The following is a 19,435-nucleotide window of genomic DNA, read 5'->3' as shown; positions in this document are numbered from 1 at the left end:
GATGGTCGCATCTGGCCAGGCTGGCCCAGGCCATGGCCAGCCTTGCCAAGGGCTCCGGGGCACCTCCCCTGGGCTGGGGGAGTGTGGGGCTATAATGAACCCCCAGGGCTGCTTCAGCTCAGTGTGGAGACACCCGACAGCTCCTGGGCACAGCCTCACCTTCTGCAAGAGTGGAGAGGGTGAGGGGGACAACAGTGTGCTGGTTTTTTTTGCCATTTAGTGACATTTACACCAGACAGATAAAGGGCTTATCTTCCTTCCCACAGGTCACTGATGTCTGGGACCAGGGGACCCACTGGACTGCTATGAAGAGCTCTTTGCTCTGGGTGAACAAAGGCACTGTTTTCCTGGAGACCCAGAAGTGACTTCCAGAGGATCCTCTCAGAAGCTCAGCTTGTAGAGTGGTGAGTTTGGCCATGTCACCACTGATTTGTGTGGGGGTGATGCAGAGCTGGGACAGGGAAGTGACACCTTTGTTGTCACACTGAATGTGGGTTTGTGTTGCAGTAGGTGTGGAAATGGTTGTAAACATTCTGGGAGTAGTGGGCTTCTGTAGTGTTTGGCTCCTGTAGGGTACACTGGTTTCCCTGGATTTCCCTGGGGAGATGCTAGGCTTTTGAAGATCTGGTGTCATTGTTCCTTGGAGCTGGCAGGGGACTTGTGGCACAGGTACACTGGGGTTCCTATGGGTTTTCATCCTGACAGTGAGTAGGGATATGTTATCTTCCCTTCCTGGCAGTGAGGCACTGTTATTTGCTCTGTGATACTTGCTGTAAATCTATTGCCTGTATCAAAGTCTGTTTCTGTTATGAAAAATCTGTGGCAGTGTTTGTGGCCACGGAAAGGCACAGACTGACCGGTTCTCTTGCTGCCATCCCATCCCTGCTGCTCCAAAGGGACATGGATTCACTCTCATGCTCACTGGTGGGGCTTCATGGCTATTGCTCCCTTAGAAAATAGGGATGGTGTGTGTCTCCTCTTGGCCTTTGGTACCAGTGCCACTTTCATACATAAATGGGTACAGGGTATCTAGTTTGTGTTTCTGTGGATCCTGAGCAAGCACTTAGGTCGTGTTCATAATCCCTGGGGCAGAGGAGAAGATCAGGTCAGGTATAGATTTACCAAAGGGATAAGTCACACAAAATCTGATCCTTGGGCATTCCTCCCCACTCTGCACAAGACCTCCATTCATCACTGGAAAGCTTGTGACATTCCCGCTCTGTGACCTGCTCAGAAGTTTTCATGAAGTTTCCCTTCTGCAGTTTGTTGGCCTTCAGTTCTGTGGTTCTAACCAAAGCATTTGAAATTTTCCTTGAAAATTGATCTGAAATGGGAACACTCAAGCTCAAAAGATTACTTCAAGTTAACAAAAAAAACACAGAAAGCCAACCCAAAGCGAAAAGAGAACTTCTAGGTGAAATATATTCACTGGGTATCTGGATCTCTGGGGTAAAGCACAGCCAGAATTTGACTGAGGTCACAAGAATTTGGTATTTTGTTAGAACATTTGTTGTGTCAGGACCGCCCTTATTTTTGTGATTTACAAAGAGAAATTCAAAGAGAATTACAAGCAGACAAGCTTTGTCTGGGGAGTGTTAGGCTGGATATCAGGAAAGGTTCTTCCCCCAAAGGGTGCTGGGCACAGCCCAAGCTCCCCAGGGAAGGGGCACAGCCCCGAGGCTGCCAGAGCTCCAGGAGTGTTTGGACAGCACTGCCAGGGGTGCCCAGGGTGGGATTGTTGGGTGTCTGTGCAGGTCAGGGGTTGGATGGTCCCTGTGGATCCCTCCCAGCTCAGCATATTCCATGATACATGCTCCTATGAAAGGGAATGCTGCCTCTTGCTGATTACTTTACCATCACTGGTTTAAGTCTGTGCTAATGGCTTTGTCCCCGCTGTGTCTGTGCTTGTGCAATGCCTGTGGCACATCCTGAGCCTCTGCACCCATCCTCTCCCCATTAACCACTCTCTCTGTGCCACTTCCCTACAGGTTTGGCTAATTTTGCTCACCAGTCTGCCAGCAATTACATCACATCTTGTCTGTGTATTGCACTGTCTGAAGCCCATAAATAACTCCCTGTGACGCCCCCAATACCCCTACAAATCCTCTGACTCCCAAATGTTTTGCTTATTCACTCGGCTGATTTATGGCCCCAGCACTGGTGTCCAGTCAGGCTCACAGGGAATGGTCTCTTGCTCTGTCTCATCCAGACAGATTGATGAACACACAGGATGAAGGGCACCCTCCCACCCTGCCAGGCTTGTTGCTTTATTTTGGGACATTGAAAATGTTGTCAGTAGCCAAGGGCTTACTCCAGCTCTGTGCTCAAAGCCACGGAAGCTTTCCCTCTTTCTCCAGTGGGGACGTCCCTGCAGCTGCAAAGCAGACAGACTTCTGCCTGCAATGAGGAATGGCCAAATGGATACCTGAACGAAGCTAATGCATGACAGGGATTTGTTTTACAGAGGAGTGAAAGTGTTGAGCTGCTCTAGTGTCACTCTGTTGTGCTGGGGGGTTAGCAGCATTCACCTGGGGAGGAGTGACTCCCTCTTGGAAGCATTTATTCCATTGAATAAATCATCCTCATGTGGACACCAATGTTTCAAGCACCTGTGAGTGAGGATATTAATTACACTATGACAATTTTTGGAAGGTTTTACCTGTCTCATTTTAAAAATTCTGTGATTTCTTTTTCTAGATTGAATTGAAGTCAGAACAAAGCCATGATTATTCATGTAACAAGGGAGTAAAAATTTTAAAAGTAAGCAGGGGTTAGTTTTAGTGACTCTGTGCTAACCAGGGTGTTATTTTCTGGTCCTTATTTAATACACAAGACACTGGAAAATGCAATGTGGTTGGATTCATTACACTGAAGGAATGTTCCCTTCATATCCAGCACTGTTATTTTAACCCTGCAATCAATGTGTGGCATTAACATGCTTCCTTCTCATTCTCCAGAAGTCAGGAATTCACAGGAGTTTAAGGACTCACAGGAGCTTATTTTTAATCCAAGTGAATTTTTGAAATCTTTAAGACTCTGTAAACTCAGCAGTTTATACATAGTGCACATAGTCCATGTTGTCCACTGAGAGATGGGGTCTGTTACTGCCTGTGCAAATATTGCCAGTATTTGGGGCTTTTACCAAACTAGATTTGAATTTAGCCCTCTCTCAGCAGTTTCTGTTATGGTAACACATGTCCGCTGTCACACCAGGCTGAGAATGAAACATTCTGACATGAAACATTTGGAGATATAAGAAAAGGCTTTGCAGCTGAGTTTGTACCACGTTGCAGTTTCAGAGTAGCTGCTCCTCTCCGCTGCCCAGCATGGAGGAAAGGAGTCGGTAGCAGCAAAGAATAAATGCAAGTGTAACATAAACAGAGCTTAGGAGAAAGCTGCTGCAAGCTGGTGTCAGGTCATCCTGTTTGTTGAGTGCTGTAAGCATCAGACATTCCATCTCCAGGAGTGGTGACATGTTTAGGAAGATACAAGAGGCAATAGGGGATTATGTTTGTTGTTAACGTGGTTTAGTACTGTGGAGGACAAATTAAATCCATAAGAGGGTGATCAAGAGCCTCTCAAAATCTCAGCCATTCACTGTGCAATGCCCTGCCTGGGGCAGTACAGGCTGCCCTGGAATCACCTTCTTTTCAGTTCAGTTTTGTGTCTTTTCCTTCCCACAAGCTCCTCATTCCCTTCATTCACAAGTTTTAAGACATCTTCCATGAGTTTACAGAAGTAACTGTATGATGTACCAGACTAGCAGCACACAGATGAACCCCTTGTTGTGGTGGGAGCAGCAGAGGACACCCAGATCAGGCCAGGAGGGGACAGGAGAGCGGGCTTGGCTGGTGCTCACTCAGCCCTTTCCCATTTCCCAGTGCTGTTGTCTCTGTGCATTTCCACTGAGGCCAGGGAGGCTCACAGAGATGTTAATTATTGCTGAGATTTGTAGTGTGTGCAGAACCCCAGAACAAGATTTGTGGTAAGGACAAAGTGGAGCCAGTGATTTTTTGTAGGGAGGTATCTGTAGCTCCTTGCAGCTGCTGAGTAATGGCAAAATGCATTTTGGTTCAGAAGCTGACCCGGAGGTACTGTGAGTGACACTCCCTTGGGCCTGGCTATGGTTTATCCAGCACAAATTATTTTTGCTCACTAAGTTGTCTCTTACCTTTAGCTGAAACCAATTCTCACCCAGACAATGCAGCGCAGAGTTGAATGTGTGACAAGGAGATATCACCCATATGTTTCCATGAGGTGCCAGGTGACAGAGCTCAGCTGGATGACTGCCTGGTGTAGGTGTGCTCCCAAAGTCCCCGTGCCTTTCAAAACTGATGGAAGTTGCATGTTCCTGTGTCCCTCTGTTGACTGAAGGAGTGCAGAGGGTAAGCAAAGACGCAGCACTAATGCCACAGGCAATCCAATCTAATTGCTCTTTCAGAGCTGCAGTAACTCTATAGTTCCTGAGCATCTCTCACATGACAGAAAATCTGCTTTCCCAGCTTGCTGCAAAGGCAGGGATGTGTTACATTACACATTGTTCAATTAAAATACAGGGAGAGAGACTCCTTTGGCAGAAGGTCCCCTGAATGATCCATAACAATAACTCCTTAATGCCAAGCTCACACTTCACCATTCCCTTCTAAAGCTTTTCGTCTGCTCTCAGATCTGTTGCTAATTTAACCAAGCTAAATGAGATCAGGATGTACCCCTGCTCCATGCCCCAGTTTAGACATCCATCTCTGTGGTTTTCTTCTCAGCAACTGCTCTTGCCATCCATCAGAACCCACCACGTGAGTGCCATGTGTTGAATGTTTGCCTGAAACACGAGAGGAGGTCTTTAGAGGAAAGCCAGGTGACACGGGGGATGCCACTGGATGTGTACATTTTCCATTCAGCCCTGCTAATCATCCTTATACTCAGGTTGTGTTGGGCATGACAGGTCTGCCTCTACTTGGCTGCAAGGATGTGGCAAGTGAGGAAGGACAAACTGTGTCACTAAAGGGAGCAGTGTTAAGCTCTGTCCTTTCCCTTGCAAACTGTAAATAATGAAAGTATTTGTCTTTTTCAAAGGAGAACTTGTAATCTGTTTGTGCTGACTCCGGAAAGCTGAGCAAAGCACCATGAGTAGCCATCAGACAGGTGAGAGAACAGACACAGCTCTGGGGATCCCTGGGAATAACCCCAGCTTGCTTCTCTAGCTTGGAGATGGCAGGGACTGACCCACCAGGCTCTGACTTGGCAGTGGAGCTTTTCTCATGCCAGATTTTGTATTTGGAACAAGAACTGATGCCAAGCTCCCCTGTCCAAACTGTCACTGGAGCTGTGAGCCGAGGTGGTCCTGGATTAGGACTTTGATTGCAGAATTTCCTACTTGGACACAACTTTGGCAAAGCCACAACAAAATCCCAGACCTTAATGCCCAAACCTTGGGACATATTTACAGCCTGTGGCACTGGAATGGGTGGGACCTATGTGGTTCAAGAAGAGCTGAGCAAGAGCAGTTATTGCTCTGCAGAAGGCAATTCAGACTGAGAGATTCTTTCTGAAGGACAAACATGTAAATTGAATGTATTTTTTTCTTGATTTTCTAGTAAAAATCTTCAAGAAATCTTCTATCCCAGGAGTTGTTATCACCCAGTTTGTGAATGATATTCCACAAGGATGCAGTACACCTGATTTTGAGAAGAAACCACTCAGTCTGACATTGCAGGAAGGTGAGACTTGATAAACAGGCAAAGCCAGAGATCTGGGGTTTTAACTTGATGTCCCACACACATGAAAAAATTATCATGATTAAATCAAGTGAGTTTCTAAAGTGATTTGATATGACCACAAAAAAACTTGTTGTGTGGCCAGAGTCTTTGCTACACTGATGACAATGCCATCAGTACTCACAAAGGTCTCCTGAGTTGTCACTAGGTGTATGCAAGACCAGCATCTGGCTCTTGTGTTTACAGCAAATCTGATGAATTCTGCAGGAAGCTCTTCACAGTAAGGATTTTGCAGCAAAAGATTAAGCACATGAAAAACCTGTTGGTTTTTCTGCTTTCTTGTAGAAAGAACTTGTGTTCAGCACTAAAATTAGCTGCTTTTTAAAGTAGGATATGCTGACTGGAGGTGCTGTTTAGGCTATAGGAGCTTTCCAGCGCCTAAAAGGGCTCCAGGAGAGATGGACATGGGCCTGGAGTGCCTGGACAGGGGAGAATGGCTTCCCACTGCGAGAGGGAAATGTTTGATAGGATATTGGGAAGGAATTCTTGGCTGCAAGAGTAGTGAGGCCCTGGCACAGGGTGTACAGAGAACTGTGGCTGCCCCTGGATCAAGTGTCCAAGGCCAGGCTGGGTGGGGCTTGGAGCACCCTGGGATAGTGGGTGGTGTCCCTGCCCATGGCAGGGGGTGGAATGAGATGGACTCTGAGGTCCCTCCTACCCAGGCCATTCCATGGTTCTGTGATGATTCTGTAAGGAACACAAGGATCTTGCACAGAGCAGGCAGCTGATAAGCCAAGAACTGGAGTCAGTGAAGAGCCTCCCAGAGGTTTCTCTACACCTGCAGAGAGTCGTTTTTTATTTTCTTTTTTGTTGGTGTGGAGTGGCCTGAGAACATTGTGTAGCTCCTTTTTCCTGCCAGGGATGAACCAACAGTTTGGATTTCGGTGTTCCACACTTACCTGTGGATTTCCAGGAGCCACTGAGGCTTTATGAAGGAGCACAGTGGCCTCTAGTGGAACCTGTTCCTCTTCCTCCTCCTCTTCCTCCTCCTCCACCTGCACATTTCACACACTACCCAAGGCCCCTGGCTAAGTTTTCACCTATCTAAATTTTTACTTGTGTAAATTTTCCAAGTTACTTCATTTTCAGCAGGTTCTTTGCAGTTCCTATACAGACTGTGCATTCAGGTTGGTCACTGTAATTCTGTGTCTGTGTAGAGGCACCATGAGGGCCTTTAATTCTATCATCATCACTCCACTGTGTTCAGTGCAGGGCTGAGCTGATTCTTCTGGCTGGGTGGTCTGTCACAGGTGGCAAGTGTAGGAAAGTGTAGCCAAAGTGGCTAAAATGTAACGCAAATAACAAACTGCAGTCAGACTTCAATAAGGAATAGTACTGCAATCTCAAAGGCTGGAAAAGGCCTTTTGATAAGGATCTGTTGGCAGGAACTTGTTACATCAAATAAGTTTGGTGGTGGTGACTACCAAACTTTCCACGGAGATTCTTTAACAGTGTTGGTCACCCTAAAACCAAGAATATTAAAAAATAAGAGAGAGTGATCATTTCTACCCTGAAGTGTTTCCATGGATAACTCACCTCCATTTCTATTCCTCCCACTCACCTACACAAGTCACTTCTCTGACTTGTTTCCCAGTGTTCCCTGTGGTTTTGGAGCCTGTTGGAGAAGAGGTTTGTACTGGGCAGTGGGAAAGCTGTTGGAGATTTCTGTGGTGGGCTGCTGGCTACTCAGGTTCCTGAGGAGCAGGGATGAAGGAAAGGAACCCCCTTCTCTTCTCCCTCCCTTGTCTCTTCAAACAGCAGAACCTGGTGGGTTTGGAGTACAAGATGGTGCCAGTTAAAGATTGGAGTGGGATTTGATAGAGTATATGTGTGATGAGAAAGGATTTTGACATTTCATTGGTAAAAAACAAGTCTGGATTTCAGTGATGGTCAGAGATGTCAGCAGCCATGTCTGGTAGGGTAATGCCACGTTTTAAAGGCCTTTTATGATAGAATATACACTAAACCTGAATTATTGATGTGCAAAAGATGTTATTGTTATTTTTGAAGAATGTTTCTGCACAAAATAACAGAAATTACTCACTCTGGGGATCACTCTTGATAAAATAAGGGGCTAGGCCTGAAAGTCGTTATGTTCAAGCCTGTATTAAATAACTAAAATCTTGTCTCTTTTCAAAGGCAAAAATGCCATTTTCAGAGCTGTAGTCAAAGGTGTCCCAGCTCCTGAGGTGAAATGGTCACGTACACGGAAAGGAATGGATGATCCTGCCAAATATGAAATGTCCTTCAATAGTGCTACAAATGAATTCATTCTGCAGGTAAAGATAAAATACTTCAGAAAGGACTTGTGGAAATGAGAGAAATGGACAATAAAAACCTGCAGTGGGATGAGGGGAAGCAGAAGGGGAGCTCCAATCTCTGCTCCCTGTGACCAGGGACAGGGCCCCAGGGAATGGCTGGAGCTGTGTCAGGGCAGGCTCAGGCTGGATCTCAGGAAAAGGTTTTTCCCCCAGAAGGTGCTGGGCACAGCCCAGGCTCCCCAGGGAATGGGCACAGCCCCAAGGCTGCCAGAGCTGCAGGAGTGTTTGGACAGTGCTGCCAGGGACAGGCTAGGATTGTTGGGAGTGCCCTATCCAGGAGCTGGACTTGATGATCCTCTGGGTCCCTTCAAACTCAGGGTGTTCCATGATTGTACACATCCCCAGCTCTGAGATAACACAAATATAAGCAAACAAAGCTTTTTAGAGCCCTTCAGGAACAGAAGAAGCCTCTGAGGTGCCATTGAGTAGCTGGTTTATGAGAAGCTGAAGGTGAACTGAACCCCAGCCCTTTCTGTGAGCAGTTTCTGTGCTCTCCCTTTGAAGATCAAGAGCCTGGTTCTGGATGACAGTGATTTGTATCGCTGCTGTGCTGTCAATGCCTACGGAGAGGCCTCGTGCTCTGCTGGCCTCAGGATCATCCAAGGTAGGACTGGCAGCTCGGGGCTCCACAGGCCCCTGTGGTCCCAGGTAGTGGCTATGCTGTCCCCTGGGATGCATGTCCAGAACTTTGTCTGGGTGTTCTTGGTGTGAAGGTTTGGTATTCCCCTCATTGAAGACTGGAGATCTTTTGGTAGCTCCCTGGCATTGTGAGCTTTAAGGCAAGGGGGAAAAAAGTGGAATTGTGCTCACTGCACTGGTCCATAATCAGACACTCTGGATTTAGTGCTGAACTGCCCCAATCCTTTCTTTATGTTGTTGAATTAATCAGTCCTTTGGGAGGGATGCATTCCTCTGTGGCTGTCTCTGCACCTCATTCCTGCTTCCCTTTATAGTCAGTGCAGAGAAATGGTCACTTGGTGGGTCAGAGATAACTGATGTTCTTGGAATCCACTTGAGCAGAAGATGGATTATATCTGAAGTGTCCATGTCACCTTCGTGCCTTTGAAGTAAATTTAGAAGGACCTATCTGCAGTTGCCATTTCCACCTTGGCTCCCCATCTCTAAAACAGGATGTTGATATTTCCTCCCACTGCTTAAACCATGAAATTGGTAGGGCAAAAATGCTCTCCTCCTCTGTGTGGAGTCTCCAGCAAACACAGACTCAATGGCAATAGAAATATCACCTTTATAGATGGAGTTTACAGGGAGCAAATATCAGATTGACAAGGAAATCCAAACTGGGATTCCCTCTTGCACTGGTAACAGATACAGTGGTTTCATGGCTCATTGGTTCACTGTTGTTAATCTAATCTTGTTGATCCTATGGCTTGTTTTCCTTCTGTTTTCTCTTGTAAATGATCAGTCGGCTTTAAGAGGAAGGCAAAGTATGTTCCTGTTCATGCTGCTGATGGTAAGTTAGAGATTTATATATGTGTATTATATTATTGGAGGGGGGGGGGCAGAGAGAAAAATACTCTATATGCCACACTATTGCTACCTCAACTTGTGAAGACTGGAGTAAGAGAAGGACTAATGAGCCTCTAATGTTCTGTCATCTCTGTCGGCTTGCTCTTTACCTTTTGTTAAAGTGATGATTTTAGACACAGTTTTGAGCTGTTCTAATTAGTGATTGTGGAATCATTAGGAAAGGAAAAAGGGATTTTGGGATGGATGTTAAACATGTCTGGATCAAACTTGTTAACATGGCTGAAAATAGTGGGTCTCTAGAGGGAAGCCCCCTAGGGAGAGATAAACTTCACTGGCACTTAAAGGATATGCATGACAGTGAGAACTGTCTAAGTTTCATGACAGTTTTTTGGTAGTGTGAAAGAAACACCAGAGGAAGATACCTCAGTAAAATGACCTGTTTTCAGTGGCTATTCTGCATTATCTTCTTTGGGGAGATGTATTTCACTGTGCTGGGTATGTGACTGTTAGTTGTTTCCCCCACTTTTGTAACAGAGCTCAAGAAGACACTCCTGAACTCCAAGAAGCTGCTGAGGAAGAGGTAAGGCTCTGGAGTAAGGGCCATGCTCCCATTTCTAGATGTTTCTTGGTGGTAGGGGACAGCTCCAGAGACCTTCAGGCAACACTTCTTGTGGTGAGACTCCCCGTGGAGAGACAGGCCAGAACAGCTTGGCACTGCCAGCTGGACTGATATAAACACAAGGTTCCAGCCTCATTTTGAGGGGTATTTCCTCTGCACCATGAGGTTCTGTCAGGGAGGCTGTGCTTCTCTGCTTCTCTGTGTTTAGCTCAGGAGTAAACTTCCTGTGCAAAGAACAACTCTTCATGCACAGATGGCTCTGGCTGCCCAGGGACTGAGCTCTGGCTCCCAGCCCAGCTGCACAGGGCAGAATCCTTCCTTTCCCAGGTGGGAAGCTGTAAGGATTGCCTGCTGATAATGATCTTTATGCAGAATCCTGAACTGTGCTAGGCAGTTACCTGGCCTGGGCCAGACTGTGCCAAACCCTTTGGTGATAATTCAGCAGTGTGGAAGCTGTTCCCTGGCACTATTTAATTTGTAGTACAGATGCAGGAAACCTGCTCTGGGAGGGTCCCAGTCTTTCCTGCCTGCACCTACAGGGCCAAGTGAACTACAGGAATGATGGAGTGAGATGAAAGAGAATTAGGCATAAAAAATCAGGACATCTTATTGTCTGTGCAAATGTCTGAATGTTTCCCTCCCTGGTTCTCAGGGTTGCAGCACCAAAACCGAAACCTCTGGACAAAGAAGCTGTGTGGCAGCTGTTGCTGCATGCAGATAAGAGAGATTATGAGAAAATCTGTATGAAATATGGAATTGCTGACTTCCGTGGGATGCTGAGGAAGCTGCAGGAGATGAGGAAGGACACAGAGAGTGAACAAGACAAGGTGAATAAACTGAAACCACTCATTTTTAACAAATTGTAGTTTCTGAAAACAGTCTATATCTTCCTAAATTGCTTTGGAGATTAACATTTTGTAGTATGACAGTGATTTATGACAATATTTTAAAGAACTTCCACTTCTTTACTCATGCAGGTGAAAATGCCAATGAATTTTTTGAAGCTCAGTTCACAGATTTTAGAAGATACTGACCACAGGGGTATTCCGTTGTCTCTGATAAGAATTTGGATCCCAAATTAAAAATTATATGTCTAAGAGTAATAATTGGCCTTCACATACAGGGGCATGTAGAGGCCTGGGATGGGCAGTGAGGGAGTGACCAGGAGGCAACACATAAAAAATAATTTATATACAGGAGAAAACTGGCAACTTACAGACACTGAAGCTCACTGTACCAGAACTGTGATTTACATATACTTCTACTACATAATGTTAGAGGTAGCTCTTTAAAGTGGATTTCACATTAATTCAACAGCTTAAGAACTTTTGTCATGGCAGCTTTATCATTTAAAAGGTTCTTCAATATTTCTTTGCAGTTAATTCACAGTCTCAAAAACTTTGAACACATCAAAGTCAACAAGGAGGGAAATGCTACTTTCAGCCTGGAGATGGAGCTGAAAAACAGCAACAGCAACGTTTACCTGCTCAAGGTGAGGGGGATGAGTTGGGCAGCTGCAGTTCAGAACAGCCCCTCAAGTGCTCTACAGAAAAGGCTTTGTCTGCTAGGCAGTGGCTGAGAGCAAATAAATGCCTTAAAATTGTCAGTCTTTTGCAAATCCCTGCTTGGTTAGGGAGCAGTGTGGGTGTGGAGTGATCTTTGGTAGTGAATATCCCTGTGGATTTGTAGATCCAAGTACAGAGCATGCAGTCAGTTACTGACATCCTTGTCTCTTCAGGAAATTCATAGAACAGTTGAGTTGGAAGGGACCTTTTATAAAGCATTTCACCCCTGCCATGGGCAGGGACACCTTCCACTATTCCAAGTTGTTCCATGCCTTGTCCAGCCTGACCTTGGACACTTCTAGGGATGGGGCAGCCATAGCTTCTCTGGGCACCCTGTGCCAGGGCTTTCCCATCCTCATGGGAAAAGCTACTTTCTTATATCCTATATATAATCTGACCCTCCTTCAGTTTGAGACCATCACCCCAACAGTGTCTTTCAGGCTGCAGAAATTCTGCAGTTCCATATAAATTTTATTCACTTTCTCAAGTGTGTTATTGCACTATAACTCCCTCTGTGAAAGAAGGTCTCAGAGATGTAAAACATTTCCTCTAGATCCATAGTCCCATGGATGGAATCTGCATGTGCTCAGTGCTAGGTGTGTTTTTCAGAAAGATACTTTTTAGCCAAACTGTGGTTAGAGGCTTTAATCCAGGGGAAATCAGAATGCCCTGAAGGGGAGGACAGACTAACTATGAATCTTCTGGATCAAATATATGACATGAAGTTGATGAGCCACAATGTAAGCCAAGTGTGCTACATAAAGTGGTGAACTCTTGTGCTCATCCAGCTATGAGGATGTTGAAATCTAGAAAAGAAAGAGCTTTGTCTTTGTAGATGCATGAACTGTGTATTAATTAAGTTTCAGACCCTTATGTGGGTAGCCAAGACCTGCTGTTTTGCTGAGTTTCAGAGTCTGGTGCCCTGCTCTGTGCAGGATTCACTGCCCAGACAGTGCCTGTGTACTGAAAAGAGCCCTGGGCACTGTGAGGTTACTTATTTATATCAACAAGGGGATTGTAGCAGCAACCTGTCCTGATCTGTTTGAACTGCCTGGCACTGGTTGAGCCTTTGTGAGGACACCCCTCCCCTGCCCTCCCCTGCCCAGGACGGTGAGCGGCTCCGCTACGGGACCGGGGATGAGTACAGGAAGCACTGCCTGCGGAGAGTTGGGAGGAGGTACTACTTCACTGTCAATGATGTGCAGCCAGAGGATGCAGGGGTGTACCAGGTCAGGGTGGAGGACGTCCCTGTCTTCTCAACTGAACTGGATGCTCAAGGTAAGGAATTCAGTTTGATGGATGTGGTGTGCAACTGTGACAAAAGTTTTTGGGGTTTTTTTTCTGGAAAAGTGTGTCTAGGAGCAAATGCAAAGCTCAGGAACTCCTGACCACCACAAAGGATTGGTTTTGTGCTGCCCAGTAAGGGCTCCTTGTCTGGTACAGGAAAAGGAGCAGGAGGGTGATTAAGTGCTTTAGGTGCTGCATTTGCAGTCCCAAGGGAGCAGGCCTAACCTCGAGTTCCAGTCTGGCTGTGGGTGACAGTGAGCACACCCCTTAACTCCTTAACATATTACAGTTTGCTTCTGTGGCCTCAGAATAATAACAACAAACTCAATCCAAGTATTGTACTGCAGGAACATATAAATTACTACAGACTGGCAGCACATCAGTGCTATGAGGTACAAATGTTTCAGAAGATAATAAAGAGAGAAATCTACTTTTCTGCTTTTCTGCAGAATTGGGCGCAGAAGCACATCTGAGTTTTTTCTTTTTCTCAGTAACCCAATGCTCAGAGGCACCACAATTTCCTGTTCTTTCCTCCTTCAGCTGTAGCAATTTTACTTGGAGCACAGAAGCAGTTGTTTCCTTCCCATAGCTCTCGTTTCCCCTGCAGCCATCCCGGCGCGGTTCCGGCAGCCGCTCTCCGACGTGCGCTGTGCCGAGGCCGGGGACGCCGAGTTCCAGTGTGTGCTGTGCACGCCCTGCCACCAGCCCCTGTGGCTGCACAAAAGCCACCCCCTCCAGGCCAGTGACAAGCACCAGATCTCTGTGACACCTGATGGCCTGACTCACAAGCTGATTGTCAGGAACGTGGGGCCCTCGGACAGTGGCTTGTACACGCTCGACGCGGGACAGGGCTCCTCCAGTGCCTGGCTCCTTGTGGAGTGTGAGTGGTTGGCAGTGGGTTGTTCCCATGGTGTGTTGGCACAAAACATTCTTGTCACTGCCTCATGGCTCAGGGAGATGTTGCTCTGCTGGGAAATGAATTGCTGAGCCTCTAATTCCAAAATTATGGCTGAGAAAACTGGGGGTGTTCAGTGTGGAGAAGGACGAGAGTCCAGGGAGAGCTTAGAGCCCTTTCCAGTGCCTAAAGGGCTCCAGAAGAACTGCAGAGGGACTTTGGGAAAGGGATAGAGGGACAGGACAAGGGGCTTCCCATTGCCAGAGGGCAGGGTTAAATGGGATATTGGGAAGGAATTATTGGCTGTGAGGGTGGGGAGGCCCTGGCACAGGTTGCCCAGAGAAGCTGTGGCTGCTCCATCCCTGGAAGTGTCTGAGGCCAGGCTAGACAGGGCTTGGAGCAACCTGGGATAGTGGAAGGTGTCCCTGCATGTGGCAGGGGGTAGAATGAGATGAGTCTTAAGGTCCCTTCCCATCCAAACCATTTTGTGATTCCATGATTCTAAATCCTGTTTGGAAAAATGAAGGTCTGGTTAGACCCTCTTTCTTCTTCAAATTAGACCAACTTTCCCCCTTTTAATTAGTCCTAACAAATCCTACTGGCTTGTTTGCTCTACAGATTTGATGAAGTAGCACATTCTCCATCAGTTATTGGAAAAATGCTCCCTATCTACCCACATGTTTTTGAGGAAGCTGTCCCAGTGATCACAGTGCAGCAGACAGGGGCTCAGGGAGCTTTTGATACTCTCAGTTCTACACTATCAGTGCCATTCTTCTTGCTAGATAATATTTTTCACCCTAAATTAGAGTTAAACATGCTGCAAGGAGACCAGAGGAAACTGGGAAGGTGGGAATACAGTGCAGGCAAATTGACAGTCACCTGGCTTATATTTGTTTGCTTATGAAAGGTGGTTCCTTTGGTTCCCTTTGACTCTGGTTTCCTTTGGGATCCTCCTGCAGCAGCAGGAGAGGTCTCTCTTACAAAGGCCTCTCCAAAGCAATGTAGGTTTCTGAAACAAAGAAACTTCCCATGGATTTCAGTGAGCTGTGATAAATTTTATCCGAGCTGGAAACCAAAGCAGTGAGTAACCTGCTCTCAGAACAGCCTGAATTTCAGATTAATCCTAAGCTATTCACAGATCTGAAAGCTTTAATCCTCAGGCTGGGCATCCCTAAATGAGCCATTATCCAGATGTGCAAGCTGCCTTCAGAGCAGTGAAATCCCAATTCCAGGGTGGGAACTGATGGCTCCTTTGTGCATGGAATATTCTGCAACTCCTCCATAGCTGGAGGGTGAAGGCAGATGGAATTAATGAATCCCACATACAATTTCAGCCCCACTAAATCAGACCTACCATGCTGGAAGTTTCTTTTCCTGTTATTTTTGGTCGGTTTGTTTGTTTGTTATAATGAGCACGTTTCCATTAAAAAACAATGTCTTTTAACTAAAAATAATTGTCTTTGACTAACACTTCATTGTCTGAATGTGGCATTGAAAAATTAGGATTTGAAATTATTTTAAATTTATTTAAATGTATTGTGTGTGTGTGTGTCCTAAAATGAAATTCAAAAAGTGCTAATACATTTTCTTTGGTTGTTGATGCAGTGCATGTTGATGCAGTGCATTGATTTTCTGTTATTTTGTTCCCTTCTTTTTCTGTAAATTGTAAATCTGCTGCCATGAAACAATGCAACTTCAGATGACAAAGGAAAGAGAAGACAGGATGAAGGAGAAAAGGCTGGAAGGGAGACATCTGAGTGGCTGAAAGAAACAATGGCAGACAATGAAAGGGCAAGGAAGCTTCGGCGCAAAGAACAAGCTGCTGCTGAAGATCGTTCTTCCTTTTCCACATCCTCTGGTGTGGAGAAAAGTGGCTGGAACAGAACAGGTCAAGGCAGCAGTCAAGGCAGGGGCCAAGTACACTCTGTTGATTCTGATGATGGAAGCCAAATATTTTTGGGAAAAGAAGGGCTACGCAAAACCCACATGAATGGAGAGATGGGGTCTGGGCAGTTTTCTGGAGCAGGTCTAGATGGAGATTTGGCAGCCAATGACGGCAGCATCTTTGGACTAAAAGGCTTAGGGGGCAGAAGTGGGTTAAGGGCTGTCCATGGCAGGGACTCTGTGTCAGGCAAAGCAGGTCCTGGTGGTGCTGTAGGAGGGGCAGGTGAATGGAATTCTGTGGATGGCAGAGGTGAAGGTTTGCTGGGTACTGTTAACATTGACATGGATGATGGAGAAGGTTTGGACTCTCAGCATGACAAGGATGGGAATTTAGGTGATGCCAGTTACAGAGCTGGTTTTGGGGGTGCTGGGAGGTTGGGTGGTGGAAGTTCTGGGCCAGATGGGCTTCATCCTGATTCAACTGGAGTGGGAGCCAGTGTGGGTGTTCTGTTCAGCAGGACTGGTCCAGGAACTGGAGCTGGGGGGAATGCTGCAGGTGCTGGAATGGCAGGAGGAATGAGGGCTCAGCATGGCAAGGATGGGCATGCCACTGTGGGTGATATGATCGGAGCAGGTATAAACAGAGAGGGACAAACAGGGACTCCTTATGGCAAGGATGGCCTGACACCTCATGCCAGTGGTCATTTAGGGCAGACAGGAAGATCTGGCTCATTGTATGGGCCAGGAGGCCTTCCAGGTAGAGATGGGGCTACACCTGGTACAGGTGGCAATTCCACAGGAGAAATGGAGGCTTTGTATGGTCCAGATGGCCAGGCACTGGGAACAGGTGCTGGTGGTGTGGGTGGAGCTGGTGCAGGGGAATTTGGGTCTCCCTATGGAAAGGATGGTCTTCCAGCTGGGGCTGGTTTTGGTGGGGCTGGTGGTCCAGGGGGACTTGGAGCTCCCTATGGGAAAGATGGTCTTCCAATTGGAGTAGGTGCTGGTGGTGCAGGGGGACATGGATCTCTCTATGGAAAGGATGGTCTCCCACCTGGGGCTGGTGGAACTGGTGCAGGAGGATTTGGAGAGGCTTTGTATGGTCCAGATGGTCGGCCACTTGGAGCAGCTGTTGGTGGTGGTGCTGGTGCAGGGGGATTGGGAGTTCCCTATGGAAAAGATCATCTCCCACTTGGAGCTGGTGTTGGTGGAGTTGGTGTAGCTGGTGTAGGGGGATTTGGAGCTCCCTATGGGAAGGATGGTCTTCCAGCTGGAGCAGGTGCTGGTGGTGCAGGAGGATTTGGGGAGGCTTTGTATGATGGTCGGACACTTGGAGCTGGTGTTGTTACTGGTGGTAGTGGTGCTGGTGCAGGGGGATTTGGGTCTCCCTATGGGAAGGATGGTCTCCCAGCTGGAGCTGGTGGAGCTGGTCTAGGACTTGGAGAGGCTTTGTATGGTCCAGATGGTCAGCCACTTGGAGCAGGTGTTGGTGGGTCTGGTGGTACAGGGGGACTTGGATCTTTGTATGGAAAAGATGGCCACCCAGCTGGGGCTGGTTTTGGTGGTGTTGGTGCAGGGGGACCTGGAGCTCCCTATGGGAAGAATGGTCTTCCAGCTGGAGCTGGTGGAGCTGGTGCAGGAGAACCTGGAGAGGCTTTGTATGGTCCAGATGGTCAGCCACTTGGAGCAAGTGTTGGTGGTGCTGGTGCTGTGAGTGCCAGGGGAGTTGGAGCTCCCTATGGAAAGGATGGTCTCCCAGTTGGAGCAGGTGCTGGTGTTAGTGATGCAGGGGGTGTTGGAGCTCCCTATGGAAAGGATGGTCTCCCAGTTGGAGCTGGTGTTGGTCATGCAGGGGGTGTTGGAGCTCCCTATGGAAAGGATGGTGTCCCAGTTGTAGCAGGTGTTGGTGGGACTGGTGGTGAAGGGAGAGTTGGAGCTCTTTATGGAAAGGATGGTCTGCCAATTGGGACTGGTGGTGGTGCAGGGGGAGTTGGAGGTCCCTATGGAAAGGATGGTCTCCCAGTTGGAGCTGGTGTTGGTAGTGGTGCTGGTGTAGGGGGACTTGGATCTCCCTATGGAAAGGATGGTCTCCCCGTTGGAGCTGGTTTTGGTGGTGTTGGTGCAGGGATACCTGGAACTCCCTATGGGAAGAATGGTCTCCCAGCTGGAGCAGGTGCTGGTGTTAGTGGTGCAGGGGCAGTTGGGCTTCCCTACGGATTGGATGGTCTCCCAGTTGAAGCAGGTGTTGGTGGCACTGGTGCAGGGGCATTTGGGTCTCCCTATGGGAAGGATGGTCTCCCAGCTGGAGCTGGTGGAGCTGGTGCAGGAGAACCTGGAGAGGCTTTGTATGGTCCAGATGGTCAGCCACTTGGAACAGGTGTTGGTGGTGCTGGTGCTGTGAGTGCCAGGGGAGTTGGAGCTCCCTATGGAAAGGATGGTCTCCCAGTTGGAGCAGGTGCTGGTGTTAGTGATGCAGGGGGTGTTGGAGCTCCCTATGGAAAGGATGGTCTCCCAGTTGGAGCTGGTGTTGGTGATGCAAGGGGAGTTGGAAGTCCTTATGGAAAGGATGGTGTTCCAGTTGGAGCAGGTGTTGGTGGGACTGGTGGTGAACAGGAAGTTGGAGCTCTTTATGGAAAGGATGGTCTGCCAATTGGGACTGGTGGTGGTGCAGGGGGAGTTGGAGGTCCCTGTGGAAAGGATGGTCTCCTACCTGGGGCAGTGGCAGGAGCTGCTCATTTTTCTCCTGGAGGTGAGGAAGTGATGGGATCTGGCCGTGGCATGGATGCCGCACTGAGCAGGGCTCCGGGATATGCAGGTGGAGCAGGAGGAGAGGGCTTTTCCAGGGAAGGCTCTGCAATGTGGGGTGCAGGGTCTCCCTATGGTGAGGACAGAGGGTCAGCTGTAGTCACAGCTGGTGCAGGTGGAGTTGGGATGTGGGGAGGGGATGAATGGGATTCAGTCCATGGTAAAGGAGGTTTGGGAGCTGCTGGTGGACCAGGTGGTGAATATGGGCTGGATGCACATCTTGGCAGATCTTCAAGAGGTGAGACTGGAAAGGGCACTGCCAGTGATGTCAGAGGACTAGGGAACAAAGGTTCAGCTGGTGACAGAGGGTCCCTGTCTGGTCCAGGAGGAGCCAGGGGAGAGGGCAGAGATTTCAGACAGTTGGGCTCCCTTTATGGCACAAATTCTGCCTTTGGAGAGGCAGGGAGTAAATCCCATGACAGATCTGTTGACGGGAGTAGTTCAGATGGGTTAGGTCAAGGTCCACTGAGTTATGGCCAGGTGTCAGGTCCTTTTGGTGGACCTCCTTCAGCAAACCAGGAACCTGATGTGGATCTTAAAGCGAATGATTCCCTGAACAAAACGGAAAGCACAACACAAAAGAGACGGAGTGTCCTGGATGATCTCAAAGGTACGTGGTTAACTGGAGACTCTTAGTCTTTGCGTTTTGATACTCACATTCTTAATCCTGCAAAGAAATTGGATGTTACAGTTTAGATAAACACAACTCTATAGAAATGTGGTTGTTCCATAATCTGTTCCTAATTCTCCCACTGATTAGCTGTTTGATCTTACACAGTGTGCTCTGATCAAACTGTCTT

General features: G+C 47.6%; 1 protein-coding gene across 2 annotated transcripts in view; it reads left to right on the top strand.

Moving 5' to 3' along the window:
- Positions 1-264: 264 nt before the first annotated feature.
- IGFN1 (immunoglobulin like and fibronectin type III domain containing 1) overlaps positions 265-19,435 on the top strand; it is a 32,594-nt gene continuing 13,423 nt past the window's right edge. For both annotated transcript variants that reach the window (XM_085561494.1, XM_085561493.1), the window contains exons 1-12: positions 265-404; positions 5,074-5,142; positions 5,595-5,717; positions 7,914-8,053; positions 8,600-8,699; positions 9,519-9,566; positions 10,118-10,163; positions 10,855-11,029; positions 11,581-11,694; positions 12,874-13,045; positions 13,662-13,934; positions 15,649-19,245. In XM_085561494.1, the coding sequence (XP_085417620.1) occupies positions 5,124-5,142; positions 5,595-5,717; positions 7,914-8,053; positions 8,600-8,699; positions 9,519-9,566; positions 10,118-10,163; positions 10,855-11,029; positions 11,581-11,694; positions 12,874-13,045; positions 13,662-13,934; positions 15,649-19,245 (4,807 nt within the window). In that variant the 5' untranslated portion in view covers positions 265-404; positions 5,074-5,123. The remainder of the gene's footprint in view (positions 405-5,073; positions 5,143-5,594; positions 5,718-7,913; positions 8,054-8,599; positions 8,700-9,518; positions 9,567-10,117; positions 10,164-10,854; positions 11,030-11,580; positions 11,695-12,873; positions 13,046-13,661; positions 13,935-15,648; positions 19,246-19,435) is intronic.

The sequence above is a fragment of the Lonchura striata genome, chromosome 26 (assembly GCF_050655825.1).
Source record: "Lonchura striata isolate lonStrDom1 chromosome 26, ASM5065582v1, whole genome shotgun sequence".
Lineage (NCBI taxonomy): Eukaryota > Metazoa > Chordata > Aves > Passeriformes > Estrildidae > Lonchura > Lonchura striata.
This window is presented reverse-complemented; position numbering and strand designations above follow the sequence as displayed.